This window comes from Heloderma suspectum, chromosome 1 (genome assembly GCF_057233095.1).
Source record: "Heloderma suspectum isolate Gila_16-S chromosome 1, 16-S_ref, whole genome shotgun sequence".
NCBI classification, from domain to species: domain Eukaryota; kingdom Metazoa; phylum Chordata; class Lepidosauria; order Squamata; family Helodermatidae; genus Heloderma; species Heloderma suspectum.
In genome coordinates, this window is record NC_139458.1 from 351094831 (window position 1) to 351109573 (window position 14743).

The 14743-nt window shown below is 40.8% G+C and overlaps 1 protein-coding gene across 1 annotated transcript in view; it reads left to right on the forward strand.

The window, feature by feature from the left end:
• The first annotated feature begins 3396 nt into the window (after window positions 1-3396).
• TIAM2 (TIAM Rac1 associated GEF 2) overlaps window positions 3397-14743 on the forward strand; it is a 128214-nt gene continuing 116867 nt past the window's right edge. The window contains exons 1-3 of the mRNA XM_084827878.1: window positions 3397-3480; window positions 5146-6339; window positions 13602-14037. Coding sequence (XP_084684004.1) covers window positions 5152-6339; window positions 13602-14037 — 1624 coding nt within the window. The 5' untranslated portion in view covers window positions 3397-3480; window positions 5146-5151. The remainder of the gene's footprint in view (window positions 3481-5145; window positions 6340-13601; window positions 14038-14743) is intronic.

Here is a 14743-nt window from a genome sequence, read left to right on the forward strand (position 1 = left end):
TCTTAAGACTATTCTACCTTTCTGTTAATATTATAATTTTGGGACTGTCGATCACGAAATGCAACATAGATGCTTTAGTTTCAAAATTGTTGAGAGACTGTTGTAATGCTACTTTGTTTGAGGCCCATTGCAACGAGATATAGAGCTCTTGCTTCAGATGGAATAAGGGAGAAATTTAAGGCTAAATGGGAATGTCAAAATCAATCATTTATATTTGGCTGCTCATCCCTTGAATATCTTGGTATATAATTTTAAAAGTAATCTTCCAGGTATACCATGGAAGACTTGCATTGGTATATATATTTTGCATTGGAGCATGGCTAAGATTGCAGAAATCAAAAACTCTGCTTTTGATTTGCAAGAGCATGTGACCAAAATGCCTAGTTTTCAAAAATGCAGTAAATTCTTGCCAGAGAGTTCTCTGTATTTGAGCTGCAAAGTGACTGTTATGCACATCTCTAGTTACTTGATATAAAAAAACAACATGTGTGGTCTTGGCAAAAGGCACATTCATATAATAGTTGTGCATGTGATTTTTGTCCTCTTGCATTTGCAGTTTTACTTCTAATGCAAAGTGCACAACTTGAAAAGGAAATACTACTTGCATCATATCCTTGTGAATCTGTCAAATATTGTTACTTGCCTACTGAGTATCCTGCTAATGCCAAAATCCTGATCAAATCTGTCCATGAGTTATTAAGTTTAGGAAAAGGAAAGTGAAGAGGGAACAGTTGGTGATTGTGATAGTCGAGCTTAGAAGTGAGGGTGTTCTAGGTCTAAGCCATTATGTTCCCTACCACAGCAGAGCAGCAACATAGCATTAAGTTCAATGGAGGAATAGGTAGATGCCAGCCATGCCAGTGGAGTGAGGGCCTGAGCGTCATAGTCCGATGGGGGAAGGCCACAAGCTTTGCATTCAGAAGGTCCCAGGTTCAGTCCTCGGCATCTCCAGGTAGGGCTGGGAAAGAACCCTGTTTGAAACCCTGGAGAGATGCTGCTAGTCAGTATGTACAGTACTGAACTAGATGGACTTGGTATAAGGCAGCTTCCTATCTTCCTATATGCATGTCTCTGTGTTCATATATATATATATATATATATATATATATATATATATATATATATATATATATATGATTGCAGCCATAGTATAATTTTGGAGTGAGGCCTAGCTCATTAATAAAATTAACGAGATATAAATGCAACTTTGTTTATCATGAGTAATCAAGAGTGTTAAGTGTTGGCAAGCTTTATGCTGTTACGAAGTTGCCTCATGTGATAAGAAATGCTCCACAACAGCATTTTTCACATACAGTGGTTATAGCCTTAACTGTTCATTGTGCCATTTGTCATCCCATTATGCATACCTGCCTTTGATAGATGTATTCATTAGCCATCTTCATTGTATCCCTGTACAATGGAAGTTGTATCACTGGCTCAACTTGGAAAGAATTGATGCTGTTGTACTGAGGTTTATAACAGCAGCTTGCTTGCTGCCCACTCTGTTAAAAAGGATTACACAGTGAGTGCGCAATCCTGGTAGAGACCAGATGGTCTTTGACTGATTCTTTAGACAAATTGGGTTTCGTGTCCTCTTATGAATAGAAATAGGTTTCTGAAACCTTGTGAATGTAGCCTGTTGAATGTAGTTTATGCTGTTGTATCATAGGGTCTGAATACAAATGCCCTGATTGGTGACTTCTCTGTGTTGCACTGGTCCATAGTCCCCTGGTGATTTACATTTACGCAGTAACAGAGGGCTTGCAAAATTTATGTAGTGTTTTCCTTCCAATCATCTGTATTGTTATATCTTATCTTAGCATAGGGCTGTGCCTGTTACCCTAAAATGTGCTTTATGTTGGTGACATTTATATGTTGAAGCAATTAGTACTTACAAGAAAGCAAAGTCATAAATATTTACATAGTTAAAAAAAAGTAAGTGTTTTAGTTGGTGCAATAAGATTGAGCTATATCACTGTCCCAGAGTTGTAAAGCAAAATGTCTTAGAGAAAATGTGTGTGGCTTTATGTGCATAGATACCACAGGATATAATCTGGAAAATCACTGTCATTTGTTTACTGACCTCCCACCGTGGCTTTCTTTCTGTTTGTGCTGTTGTAAGGCAAGTTTGTTGTGACCTTTAACTTCATTAACCTGTAGGTTAGCAAATTATCTGCTAGGACAATGAGTTCATTTAATAATGAGTGATATTTTTGGTATGTTAGACATACATTATAATAAAACATGTGCTTCATTTTTTTTTTTTTAAGTATTCTGGTATAGGGCAGATAATGGGTAAACACTTTGTAGTGCTTTGGGCTCTACAAACATAGACTCTACATCTGATAGCTAGAAGTTCCAAAAAGAAATGATCTTGCAGATAAACCTACTGCAATGTTCTATAAAATTGATCCCTTTTTAAAAAACTTGAAATATAGTTTATTGTTTGGTCCCTGAATACATTTGTGTTACTCTCAGTAGCTGCTTTTGTCTTGTGGTGTATGCAGTGCCTAGTGCTGTCCTTGCTGTTGCTTTGCTGGCAGATCAACTTTAAAACACAAATACAGAGGTTGCCAGGTGGTTGGATGAGTGAATTACCCAGTAGCCTTTCACCTCTAGGTCACAGCAGGAATTCAGACAGGATCATGAATCAACAACAACAAACCCCCCACAGAGACTGATCAAATTGTAATGAGAGAGTTAGCTGTATAATATATGCATAAGACAACTATTCCGCCTTGAAAGACCTGGGACTGGTTCAGACATAATGCCAAACACAGTATAGTTTGACTACAAACCATGTTGAAAAGATGGTTTGCTATCCTTTTTTGTGGTCAAAGTGTTGTTTGTGCATATCATAGTTTGTCTTATTCCGATGAAACTGCAAACTGTGGTTTGCTGAGAACCTGCAATGGGAATGAATTCCAGAGAATGAATATGAGCACAGGGGTGAGGGAAGCACATGGACACAGAGCTTGATTTCATAGTGCAAAACCATAGTTTTGGTATTACCTGTGAAGGAGCACATAGTCAATTCAGTTGAAAAACGTATAGCCCTGTCTAAGGAAGGAGTTTTAAAAAAGCATTATCCTCTAAAGCATCAGAATCATATCTCATATTTTATCCTGTACTCTTAATTTTGATGGTAGAACTATTTGTTACTGAAATCTACTTGTTAAGGAAGGGGTTGAGAAACTTCATTGTAATTTTAACACTGTTACAGCATTGGAATTTAAGCAGTGGCCCTCGTGCTCCTGACTTTTTGCTCTGGCAGTGTCTAGTCAATCTCTAACATGGTCACTCAGTGGCTGTAATAAAATGTGGACATCTGTGTATTTACTTCACTGAGACATTTCTCACCCTTGTTTTATAGGGATTCATAAAATTCCATCCATTTGGGGGAAACTTTGATGACCAGCTGTCAAGATAATGTCAAGGACACAGACTGCTACTTCGACCCACCTTTGAGTGATATTTCAGGTATGTCTGATACAAATATTTTCATTTTCAAAATGGTTAGTAGGATTTCATGAAAACCTGATATGACAGTATAAGAGTTGAGTTACAAACAAAATTAAAATATTAAAGTAGCTACATTCAATTATTTTGAACAATGTGGAAAGTTTATGTGAACTTTGCTTGTTCTGGTGATCTGAAAGACTGTATGAGGTCACAGAGAAAATGGGGCAGTATCCAATGCTGCCTGTGCACCAGCAGGACTGCCTGCCAGCTCAACGGGAAGCTAATGGTTCTTAAAGCAACCACAGAAATGAGCCAAAACACTCACTTCTGGAATGGGACAGGTCAGTGAAGCTTGTAGAGGGGACCTCCATTGACCTGCTCCATTCTGGAATTGACCATTTTGGCTCATTCCTGAGGTTGCTTTAAGGATCACTAGCTTTCTGTTCCATGGGCGGTCGGTTCCACAGATGCAACAGAATGAGCAGAGGTGCGTGGGTAGTGTCAGACACTGGCCACAGACTGTAAAATCCAAACATCCATATACCATAAAGCTGGTCCCATGCTGGCATAATATGTAGGTTTCCAGAGCTAACTTTCGGTCATGTAAAATCAGTACACTCATGATAAAGATTAACCAAGAGCTGGGCGTGTGGCTAAACTTGTTTTTATGAAAGTTAGGAATAAACTTAATTGTGCAATCTCTCTCACCCCAAAGCAGATGCCTACTTGGCATAATGCACTATATGGCCTTATTTGCTTACCTTTGGGTAAGTGCAGTTTTATTACATGGCTGTATTCAAACATAACACTGAGCCATGATTTGTAAAGCCAAACCAGGTTTTGGTGTTATAACTGAACCTATGCCACTTTACAAACCTTTGTAAGGGTCTTCCAAGCCAGGATATCAAATCATTATTTGAAGCTGGTTTGCCAACCACACTTTCTGCTAACTGTGATCTCTTCTTACAGCTGAATTCACAAATAATTGGCAAAGCACAGTTAAGACCATTGCTGCTGCACCAAGGAAATATGAATGAACTTATAAAATGGAGTGCTGAGCTCTGTGTAGATGGAAAACAAAAGCAGACAAGCTGCTTTACTGTGGTTTAAAGTGGTTTGAACTTACTGCAAAGTTCAAACCATGTTGTGGGTCTTCAGCTATGGTCTTGATGTGACATCTGAATTGAGCCTTACTTGGTAACTTCATTTTTTTTTATAACTTAGGTTTTCTATCTGTTCTAATGATATATTTAAATTGGGATAAAGTTGATGAAATCCCCAAAAATACAAGACAGATCTTAATACACAGTACCTCTCACTCTTATTACTCATGTGAGTAAATGCTGTGCCAATCGTTGTGTACAGCACAGAGATGAGTTTCAAACTTCTGAATGCAGGTTAAATGCAGCAGAACTTGCAAGTAGAATAGGGGAGAGAACTATTCAATGACTGAGTAATTTTTGGATTGACTTTACTTGAGTATTGAGTCATTTCCAGAATAATTCCTATGCAAATTGACCATAGTAAAGCTAAAAATACATTTAATCTACTGGATAAAGACAAATAAGTGGAGTTTTCTTATCAAGTAATATTTGTAGAAGTTGATGTGTAAGAGTAAAACTATTCTTTGTTTAGAGTAAGTTTGTTTTAATAGCCACCACTGTTTGTATTCTCTTAATTTAGTGAAAGATGGGGAATTCAGAAAGCCAGTACAGCCTTCAGGGAACAAAAAGTCACACTAATTCTACATCTGGTGCCAAGCAGAAGCCTTGCTCTATGAAAATTCGCAGCATCCATAGTAAAGATGAGAAGTCCTGCTCCTTACACGGATGGAGTCACAGCGTCAGTGGCACCAACTACAAATCCCGATCATTAGCCAGGAGCTGCCTTTCTCATTTCAAGAATACTCCGCCTTATTCTTCAAGACTTAATGAAACAGTCGTGAAAGTTTCTAAGAGCAGCAGCCATGCCAAACATAGAACTCACACCTTGGGGAACTACAGCCAAGGGAGTAATAATGCATTTTTGCCTGATAATGGTTTTCGCTACATTGACTTTGAAGCTACAAGCAGCCATGTTGCTACCAGGGAATGTAATGGGCACTTCTTAAACTGCTATGGGAAGAAAGAGAGCCCACCACCAGATGACAGAATGAGTCCAAAAGTTCTCATTAAGACACTGGGGAAGCTAGATGGGTGTTTGAGGGTTGAATTTCACAACAGCAGCAGCAACAGTACCGTCTCTAGAGAGGAATCCAGTGGACCAGTTCAACTCTTACGGTACTCACCTACTTCAGTGTCTGAAAAGAATAATGTGCTTGAAGTGAAGGAATCTTCTAGTGGAGACTATGCTGAAAGCCATCGCCTGTCAGCCACTGACTCAAGACTTAGATCCAGTAAAGGGAGCTCCATTAGTTCAGAGTCTTCATGGTATGATGCTCCATGGGGCAATAATGGAGATATGAATGAGCTGGATGGGTCATACATGTCCAGGAGCACCCCAGATGCAAGTATCCAAGGTGGTTTTCCCCAGAATGATTGCAAGAAACTCTTGAACCAAAGCTCATCTCTCTCTTCCCTCCATGATTTATATAGGGATTCAAATCTAACAAGCTGCCAAACCTCTGATATAGGGCTTTCTGCAGATTATATCCATACTCATGTCAGCTTAAGCAACCGTGTTTCATTTGCCTCAGCCATAGATGTTCCTTCTAACGTAGAGAGCAGAGGACCTCCACAATACTCTTCCTACACTCTCCCCTGCAGGAAATCTACAGTCCTTAATGGGGATGTGACAAAGAAGGAAACATTAAAAAGCCGAATGCGTCGGATCAGTGATTGGACAGGAAGCCTATCGAGAAAGAAGAGGAAGCTACAGGTATGTAGACTTTTCAGATGAAAGTCTTTTCTGAAGTTATGAGTCTTGAACCCTTCCCATTAGTATATATGCTCCACTTGGTTTGCTGCTAAGTACGTTTGTTCTGTTACCTTGTTTTGGGTAAATGCTGGGACTTTCTCTTCAAATAATTCAGTCACTCCAACTCAGTACTGAGTGGTTGGGTAAACTGGAATGTATATTTTCAGTGTTATTTTGAAAAATGTTGACAGATTTCTACCCTACCTTTCAATGAGACATTTTCAAGGGGTGGTATTTTTTCAGAGTATGCACAGTAATCTGATAGAAAACTTCTTACCGGGTAGCTGCGAGATTGCCAACATACACGCATGCAGAATTAGACCTCCATTTCCATTTGTTAAGAAGAGATATGTGGTTACTTATCTAGAAGTGCAGCCTTTCTATCAGACTGACATCGTGTGTGTGTGTGTGTGTGTGTGTGTATATTTGAGTACAAATGTGTCTTATTAATTAATTAATTAATTAAATTTATTAATCGCCCATCTGGCTGGTCACCCAGCCACTGTGGGCGATGTACAATAATAGAAACAGTTTAAAACAATACAAGTCTACATTAAAAACATCATATTTCTAAAAATACCCTAACCCACCCCAAATACCTCCCTGAACAACCACGTTTTTAATGCATGGCGGAAGCTCATTAAATATGAAGTAGTATTTCCATTGCTATTGAATATTAAAAAAAGAAAAGAAAACTAAGTTTGACAACAGGCTATGTTAAAGAGGTGTGGTAGAGAGCAAATCCATGGCAAATCCATACTCCACTTTAGTATGTCTTGCCACTGATTCCATGTAGTTCTGCATTCCCCATTTCCCTGCCATAGCAATCACTCACTATATCTTCCTTTATTTCTGTCTTGGTAGTATCTTGCTACCTATCCATCCACTCATCTGATTTTGTCTGTCTCCACCCTTGCTGCTGCCGGAAAGGCAAAAATCTATTTCCCCTGGGTGAGGGGAAATAAGAAAATAGAGTGGGTTTATTTCTAAACAAATCCACAGTTTTAAAACATTAGCATTGTTCTGCTGCATGGGTAGCAGGAATCTGGGAAGAATAAGGGAGTTCTAGAAACAGTATGTGTCCAAGCTGACTCGTCTCCTTGTAACACTGAATAAATACAGTGCTAGCTGTGGCCTTTTCATGGGCAGAATGACCTTTTCCAACTCCAGCTGCAACTGTGGCTGCTGTTCTGCATTGGCTGTGCATTGGAGGAATGTGGTCATCCTTCCCCAAACATGACCCAGCTGTCTGTTAAGTGCCATGTTAAGGAGTAGGCAAAGTTAGCTGCTTCTGTGTGATGACCAGAAGAGCACAGTTAAGACTGCTTCTCTTTGGTCTGCCCTAAGATTTAAAAAAAATGTACAAAGCAAATCCTTTGTTAAAAGCTATATAAACAACAGTGGAGGAAAAAAAAATTAAACAATTGTGAGGATCTTCAGATGGAGTTGGGAACAGCTGCCTTGGATGTTTCAGTACTAAATAACGTTAGGTATTGTTCACTTATGACTTACTGTACACATATACGTGTGCTATTTTAAGCATTTTAGTAATAGTGTCAGGCAGAGATACTCTTCCCAACAGAACTGGTTCTCAACTATGTTGAAATTCTGTCCAAAGATATCTATTTTGGAAGATCGCAGCGGGAGTTGAGGGTAATTATTATTTTCCGCTATCAAGCCCTTTAAATTGCAGTCCTGCAATGAGCTCTGGATAGACCAACGTAGAAGTAGAAGATCTAGGAAATAGGCCTGCCAAACTTAAAATTAAAATCGTATGTAAAGCATTCAACTCTGAATAGTTTACTACTCTGCCCTTCTTATAAAAATACTTTTATGTAATCACAGCTAGTGCAAATGGGTAATATATAACTTAGTTCTAACGGATAATTAGACTTGCTGAAACAGCAAGCATGATGTTCCAAAGGTATGTGCTAGAAAAGCATGTCCTATAAATTTATTTATTTATTTTATTTCTATTTCATTTCAGCCCAATAGCCAAAATTCAAGACGAAGATGCTTGTATACAGCATGTTAGTGTTATATATGTTAGTGCTGGAAGTTGTGGCAGGAATCCACAACTCCTTTCCCAGCAGGAATCCACAGATATTGGCCTTGTTTGCACAAGCCCCACAGCTCAAACAATTCATGGTGTCTAGTTTAAGCTGTCCCCTTCATGGATCACTGCCTTGTTGTGGCGAAGGGGCTTGCATAACTCAGTGAAGCCATAAGCTATGCCGTGCAGGGCCACCCAAGATGGACAGGTCATGATGGAGAGTTCTTACAAAATGTGGTCCACTGGAGAAAGAAATGGCAACCCACTCCAGTATTCTTGCCAAGAAAACCCCATGGAACGTATCACAAGGCTAAAAGATATGACGCTGGAAGAAGGTGTCCAATATACTACTGGGGAAGAGCAGAGGGAATTTCCAAGTAGCGCCAGAAAGAGTGAAGTGGCTGGGCCAAAGCCGAAAGGACACTCAGCTGTGGATGTGTCTGGTGGTGAAAAGAAAGTCCGATGCTGTAATGAACAATATTGTTTAGGAACCTGGAATGTCAGATCAATGAATCAAGGTAAGCTGGAGGTGGTCAAACATGAGATGGCAAGATTGAACATCGACATCTTGGGAATCAGCGAACTAAAATGGACAGGCATGGGTGAATTTAATTCAGGAGACCATTATATCTACTACTGTGAGCAAGAATCCCTTAGAAGAAATGGAGTAGCACTCATAGTCAACAAAAGGGTGGGAAAAGCAGTACTGGGGTACAGTCTCAAAAACGATAGAATGATCTCAGTATGAATCCAAGGCAAACCATTCAACATCACAGTAATTCAAGTCTATGCCCCAACCACTGATGCTGAAGAAGCTGAGGTTGATCGGTTCTATGAAGACCTACAACACCTTCTAGAACTAACACCAAAAAAAGATGTCCTCTTCATCATAGGGGATTGGATGCTAAAGTAGGAAGTCAAGAAATCACCAGGATAATAGGCAAGCATGGCCTTGGTGTACAAAATGAAGCAGGACAAAGGCTAATAGAGTTTTGCCAAGAGAACACGCTGATCATGGCAAACACTCTTTTCCAACAGCACAAGAGGCGACTCTACACATGGACATCACCAGACGGTCAATATCGAAATCAGATTGATTATGTATTTTGCAGCCAAAGATGGAGAAGCTCTATACAGTCAGTAAAAACAAGACCTGGAGCTGACTGTGGCTCAGATCATGAGCTTCTTGTTGCAAAATTTCGGCTTAAATTGAAGAACGTAGGGGCAACCACTAAACCATTCAGGTATGACCTAAATCATATCCCTGATGAATATACAGTGGAGGTGAGGAATAGATTTCAGGGATTAGACCTGATAGACAGAGTGCCTGAGGAACTATGGACGGAGGTCCGTAACATTGTTCAGGAGGCAGCAACGAAATCCATCCCAAAGACAAAGAAATGCAAGAAAGCCAAGTGGCTGTCTGATGAGGTTTTACAAGTAGCTGAGGAAAGAAGGGAAGCGAAAAGCAAGGGAGAAAGGGGAAGATAGAGCCAACTGAATGCAGAGTTCCAGAGAACAGCAAGGAGAGACAAGAAGGCCTTCTTAAATTAATAATGCAAAGAAATCGAGGAAAACAATAGAATGGGAAAGACTAGAGATCTTTTCAAGAAAATCGGAGATCTCAAGGGAACGTTTTGTGCAAAGATGGGCATGATAAAGGACAAAGAAGGCAGGGACCTAACAGAAGCAGATGAGATTAAGAAGAGGTGGAAAGAATACACAGAAGAACTATACAGGAAATATCTTAATGCTCCTGATAGCTATGATAGTGCAGTCACTGAACTTGAGCCGGACATCCTCGAGAGTGAAGTGAAGTGGGCCTTAGGAAGCATTAGTAACAACAAAGCTAGCGGAGATGACAGTCTTCCAGCTGAGCTATTTAAAATCCTAAAAGATGATGCTGTTAAAGTGCTGCACTCAATATGCCAACAAATTTGGAACACTCAGCAGTGGCCACAAGACTGGAAAAGGTCAGTTTACATTCCAATTCCAAAGAAGGGCAATGCCAAAGAGTGTTCAAACTACCGCACAACTGCGCTCATTTCACATGCCAGCAAGGTGATGCTCAAAATCCTACAAGCTAGGCTTCAGCAGCATGTGAACTGAGAACTACTGGAAGTACAAGCTGGGTTTCGAAGAGGCAGAGGAACTAGAGATCAAGTCGCCAACATTCGCTGGCTCATGGAGAAAGTAAGAGAATTCCAGAAAAACATCTATTTCTGCTTCATTGACCTTTGATTGTGTGGATCACAACAAACTGTGGCAAATTCTGAAAGAGATGGGAGTACCAGACCATCTTACCTGTCTCCTGAGAAACCTGTACGAGGGTCAAGAAGCAACAGTAAGAACCAGACATGGAACAACCGATTGGTTCAAAATTGGGAAAGGAGTACGACAAGGCTGTATATTGTCGCCCTGCTTATTTAATTTATATGCAGAGTACATCATGAGAAACGCCGGGTTGGATGAATCACAGGTCAAAATTAAGATTGCCGGGAGAATTATCAACAACCTCCGATATGCAGACGATACCACCCTAGTGGCAGAAAGCGAAGAGGATCTAAACAGCCTCTTGTTGAGGGTGAAAGAGGAGAGTGCAAAAGCTGGTTTGAAACTCAACATTAAAAAAACTAAGATCATGGCATCTGGCCCCATCACTTCCTGGCATATAGAAGGGGAAGAAATGGAAGCAGTGACAGATTTTACTTTCTTGGGCTCCAAGATCACCGCAGACAGTGACTGTAGCCATGCAATTAAAAGACGCTTGCTCCTTGGGAGGAAAGCTATGGCACACCTAGACAGCATAGTAAGAAGCAGAGACATCACCTTGCCAACAAAGGTCCATCTAATCAAAGCTATTGTTTTCCCAGTAGTAATGTATGGCTGTGAGAGCTGGACTATAAGGAAGGCTGAGCGCCGAAGAATTGATGCTTTCGAACTGTGGTGCTGGAGAAGACTCTTACGAGTCCCCTGGATGGCAAGGAGGTCAAATCAGTCAATCCTAAAGGAAATCAACCCTGAGTGCTCATTGGAAGGACAGATACTGAAGCTGAAGCTCAAATATTTTGGCCACCTAATTCGAAGAGAAAACTTCCTGGAAAAGACCCTGATGCTGGGAAAGCTTGAAAACAAAAGGAGAAGGGGACGGCAGAGGATGAGATGGCTAGATAACATCACCGATGCAATGAATATGAACTTGAGCACACTCCGGGAGAGAGTGGAGGACAGGAAGGCCTGGCGTGCTATGGTCCATGGGGTCACAAAGAGTTGGACATGACTTAATGACTGAACAACAAAAGTTTAAGCTGTGGCGCGTGCCGGGTTTGACTTGTTCTGTCAGCCAAACTTGGGTAGCATGGCTTGCTGGAGGGGGAAACAACTCTCAAATAACTCAACGACAGGCCATGAATGTCTTGTGACCATGGTTTAATTCTGGCCCCTAGAACTGAACTGTAGTTTCTAGCAGAAAGAAGCTGTGGTATTTCTGCCTATTAAAAACAAACAAATTGCCAGTGCTTCCCCTGCCAAGCAAGTAAACTATGCTGACAGGGCAGCCTCTGTCACTGACTGAGTTCAGACGACGTGCCGTGGCTTTTTAATCATGATGAGTTGTGATGCCTGTGGGTGCCAAATTGCATATGCAACCCCCGCTCAGAGGTTGTTGTATTGTGTGAACCCAGTGAGCATGAGGTTAAACAAACCTTGCATAATCCTAAAACAGACCCCTCTGTCTCAATCCTGCTGCCTCCACCCACACCATCCCAGTGTTCTGACTGAATGGGACATGGCAGTACCATTTTAAAACTCTGTTTTACTTCCTGCTTCCGCATATGCCCTTTTCTAATTCTCTCCTCTGCTTCTCAGCAGAGACCTAGTCCCTTCACCATCCTCTAATCATTTCCTTGGTTTTAATATAACCTTGGCTATAAGAGCGGCTTGTACAGCTCTCCTTATAGTACCCCCTTAAGGCCACTTTCAGCCTCCTGCAGGGCTGATTTAAAAAAGAAGAAGAAGATGATGAAAAGTTTCTGAAGGGAGTTGCTTCATGGAAGGGAGGCAGGGGAAAAACAGGAGTAGACTTCTGTGGAAGATAATTCCTCCTTGCCTTTTTTGTCTTGGTATTGTAATGCATTCCTACTAGGGATGTGTGAGCATCCCTGAATTCATCCCAAAGGGTTCATCTTCGGTTGTGCTTGGAGCAAATGTCTTGGGGTACTCAAGAAATACCTGCTCTGCTGTTGCTATCTCTACTTTCCCCCTTCCTGTGGCTCAAAGCTCCCCAGAAACTTAGCTTTGGGCAAAGGGGAGGTAGAGGTGGCTTTGGGACTGGACCAGGAATATAAGTCCCTGCATCACCAGTGGAAAAATGTTGTTACACACACTTAGGACAAGGCTCAGTATTGGAGGCTTGGCATCTTGAAACCAAGGCTTAACAAGCTGGCAAGGTATTTTGTGATGGAGCGGTGTGTGCTGGCTGGTGCAATATTTGATGTTGCAGAATGGCATGATCCTTAAGAATTACGAATGTAAGTAACTGCTACCCTGTAGACCTCTCCAACTACACAAAAAAACAGGCCAGGTAATGTGTTGAATGTAATTCTGCTGCTAAGTGGGTTTGACTTTGTTAGGTGCTTGGATGGGGGATTATCTGGTAATCATATGTAAGGTGCCTCAGTTCCCTCCAGATGAAGAGCAAGGTGTTAGTATTATACATTTAACTTAAATTAAACTTTAAAAACAGAAAATCAAGAAAATGGAAATACACCTTGCTGCAAGGATCTGTCTGCAACTATTTGAAATTATTCTGTATAGAAAAATAAACACCTTAAACTGGTCAGAACATGTTGGTATAATAATGATAGTGGTAATAAACATATCTTAGTACAAGGGTTTCCAACAGGGCAGCTGCAAGGCCACGCTGAAGTGCCTGCCAAGCTATTTCCCCCCTCTACACGTGAATGGATTAGTTCCTTCATTCACATATATAGGGGGGAGGGGGAGTCCTTGTTGCTGAAAAATGGCTGGAGGAGGGGGCAAGTCCACTCTCTACGAAGGATCCTTTCATGAAGCAATGTATTTGCAGAATATGTAAACATGAAGCCATCCAAGTCAAACTATTTGATCACTATATGCTGGTTGAATGTGCAGTTTTTCTTCTTTTCCATAGGAGCCAAAATGCAAAGATTCAAATGAGTACTTTGACACTGGAATTGAAAGTCTTTCTCCAGACACTCTTGCTCCTTCACATCTCTCTGGATCTCTGTGGTCACCCGGCTCTGGCCAGATCTTCCCCCAGAGAAGTGAATCTGTTAATGCAATCAGTAGTGATGCTCTGAGACAGAACATTTACGAAAATTTCATGCGGGAGCTTGACCTGAGCAGGACCAACATTGAAAACACAGACACCTCCACAGAAACTGAGGACTCAAGCAGTGAGTCACTCAGTTCCTTGGAACAATTAGATTTGCTTTATGAGAAAGAGCAAGGAGTTGTTCGCAAAGCCGGGTGGCTTTTCTTCAAACCTCTTGTGACCCTACAGAAAGAGAAGAAGCTTGAGCTGGTTACCCGGAGAAAATGGAAACAGTACTGGGTAACGCTAAAAGGTATGATTTTAACCAATGTAGACTATGTTATTTATTGGCAGTGTATTTTTAATTCACTTTTATATCTGATCAGAATACTATTTAATTTACTAGAAAGGAAGTTTGCAAAGTAAAACCTTTAAAATGGAGTGTTTTGTGTATTTCCCCCAAGTCATCATTATGTGAATATTTTAACAAACTTCATCCCATGCACAAATATATTAATGATCCAAGTTCTTGTGACACATGCAAGGTATTCTGTCTGTCTACAGTCCTTGGATGCCCTTGCCAGGGGTGTGGTCTGTCTTAAACCTTATCTGTTTATGTGCCCTTTCACCCTAACATTTAAGAGTCATAGTGGGTTCTTCCAGACAGGGCGTCCAGACAAGTGCCATGCCCCATTTACTGGAGATCCAGATGCCATCATCTTCCACTCATAACCTTCTCATGTTTTCTTTGCTGCTTCTTCCATCTTTTTTGTTACAGCAGAAAATCTGTTAAGGAAAAAAGATGAAATAGCTGCATAATACCTTATAATTGGTAGTGCTAGGAGCCCTCTGTCTGGAAGCACCCACAGTCTTTCCACTTTTCCTGGTTGGCCCATCAGACAGGGAGGAATGAAATGTGCTTCCTCTCTTGAACAGCACTGTGATGAGTGGAGTGTAAAATTTATACAGTGACTGAAGTAATCTGGTTGCTGGTAAACTCCTGCAACAATCCTGACATC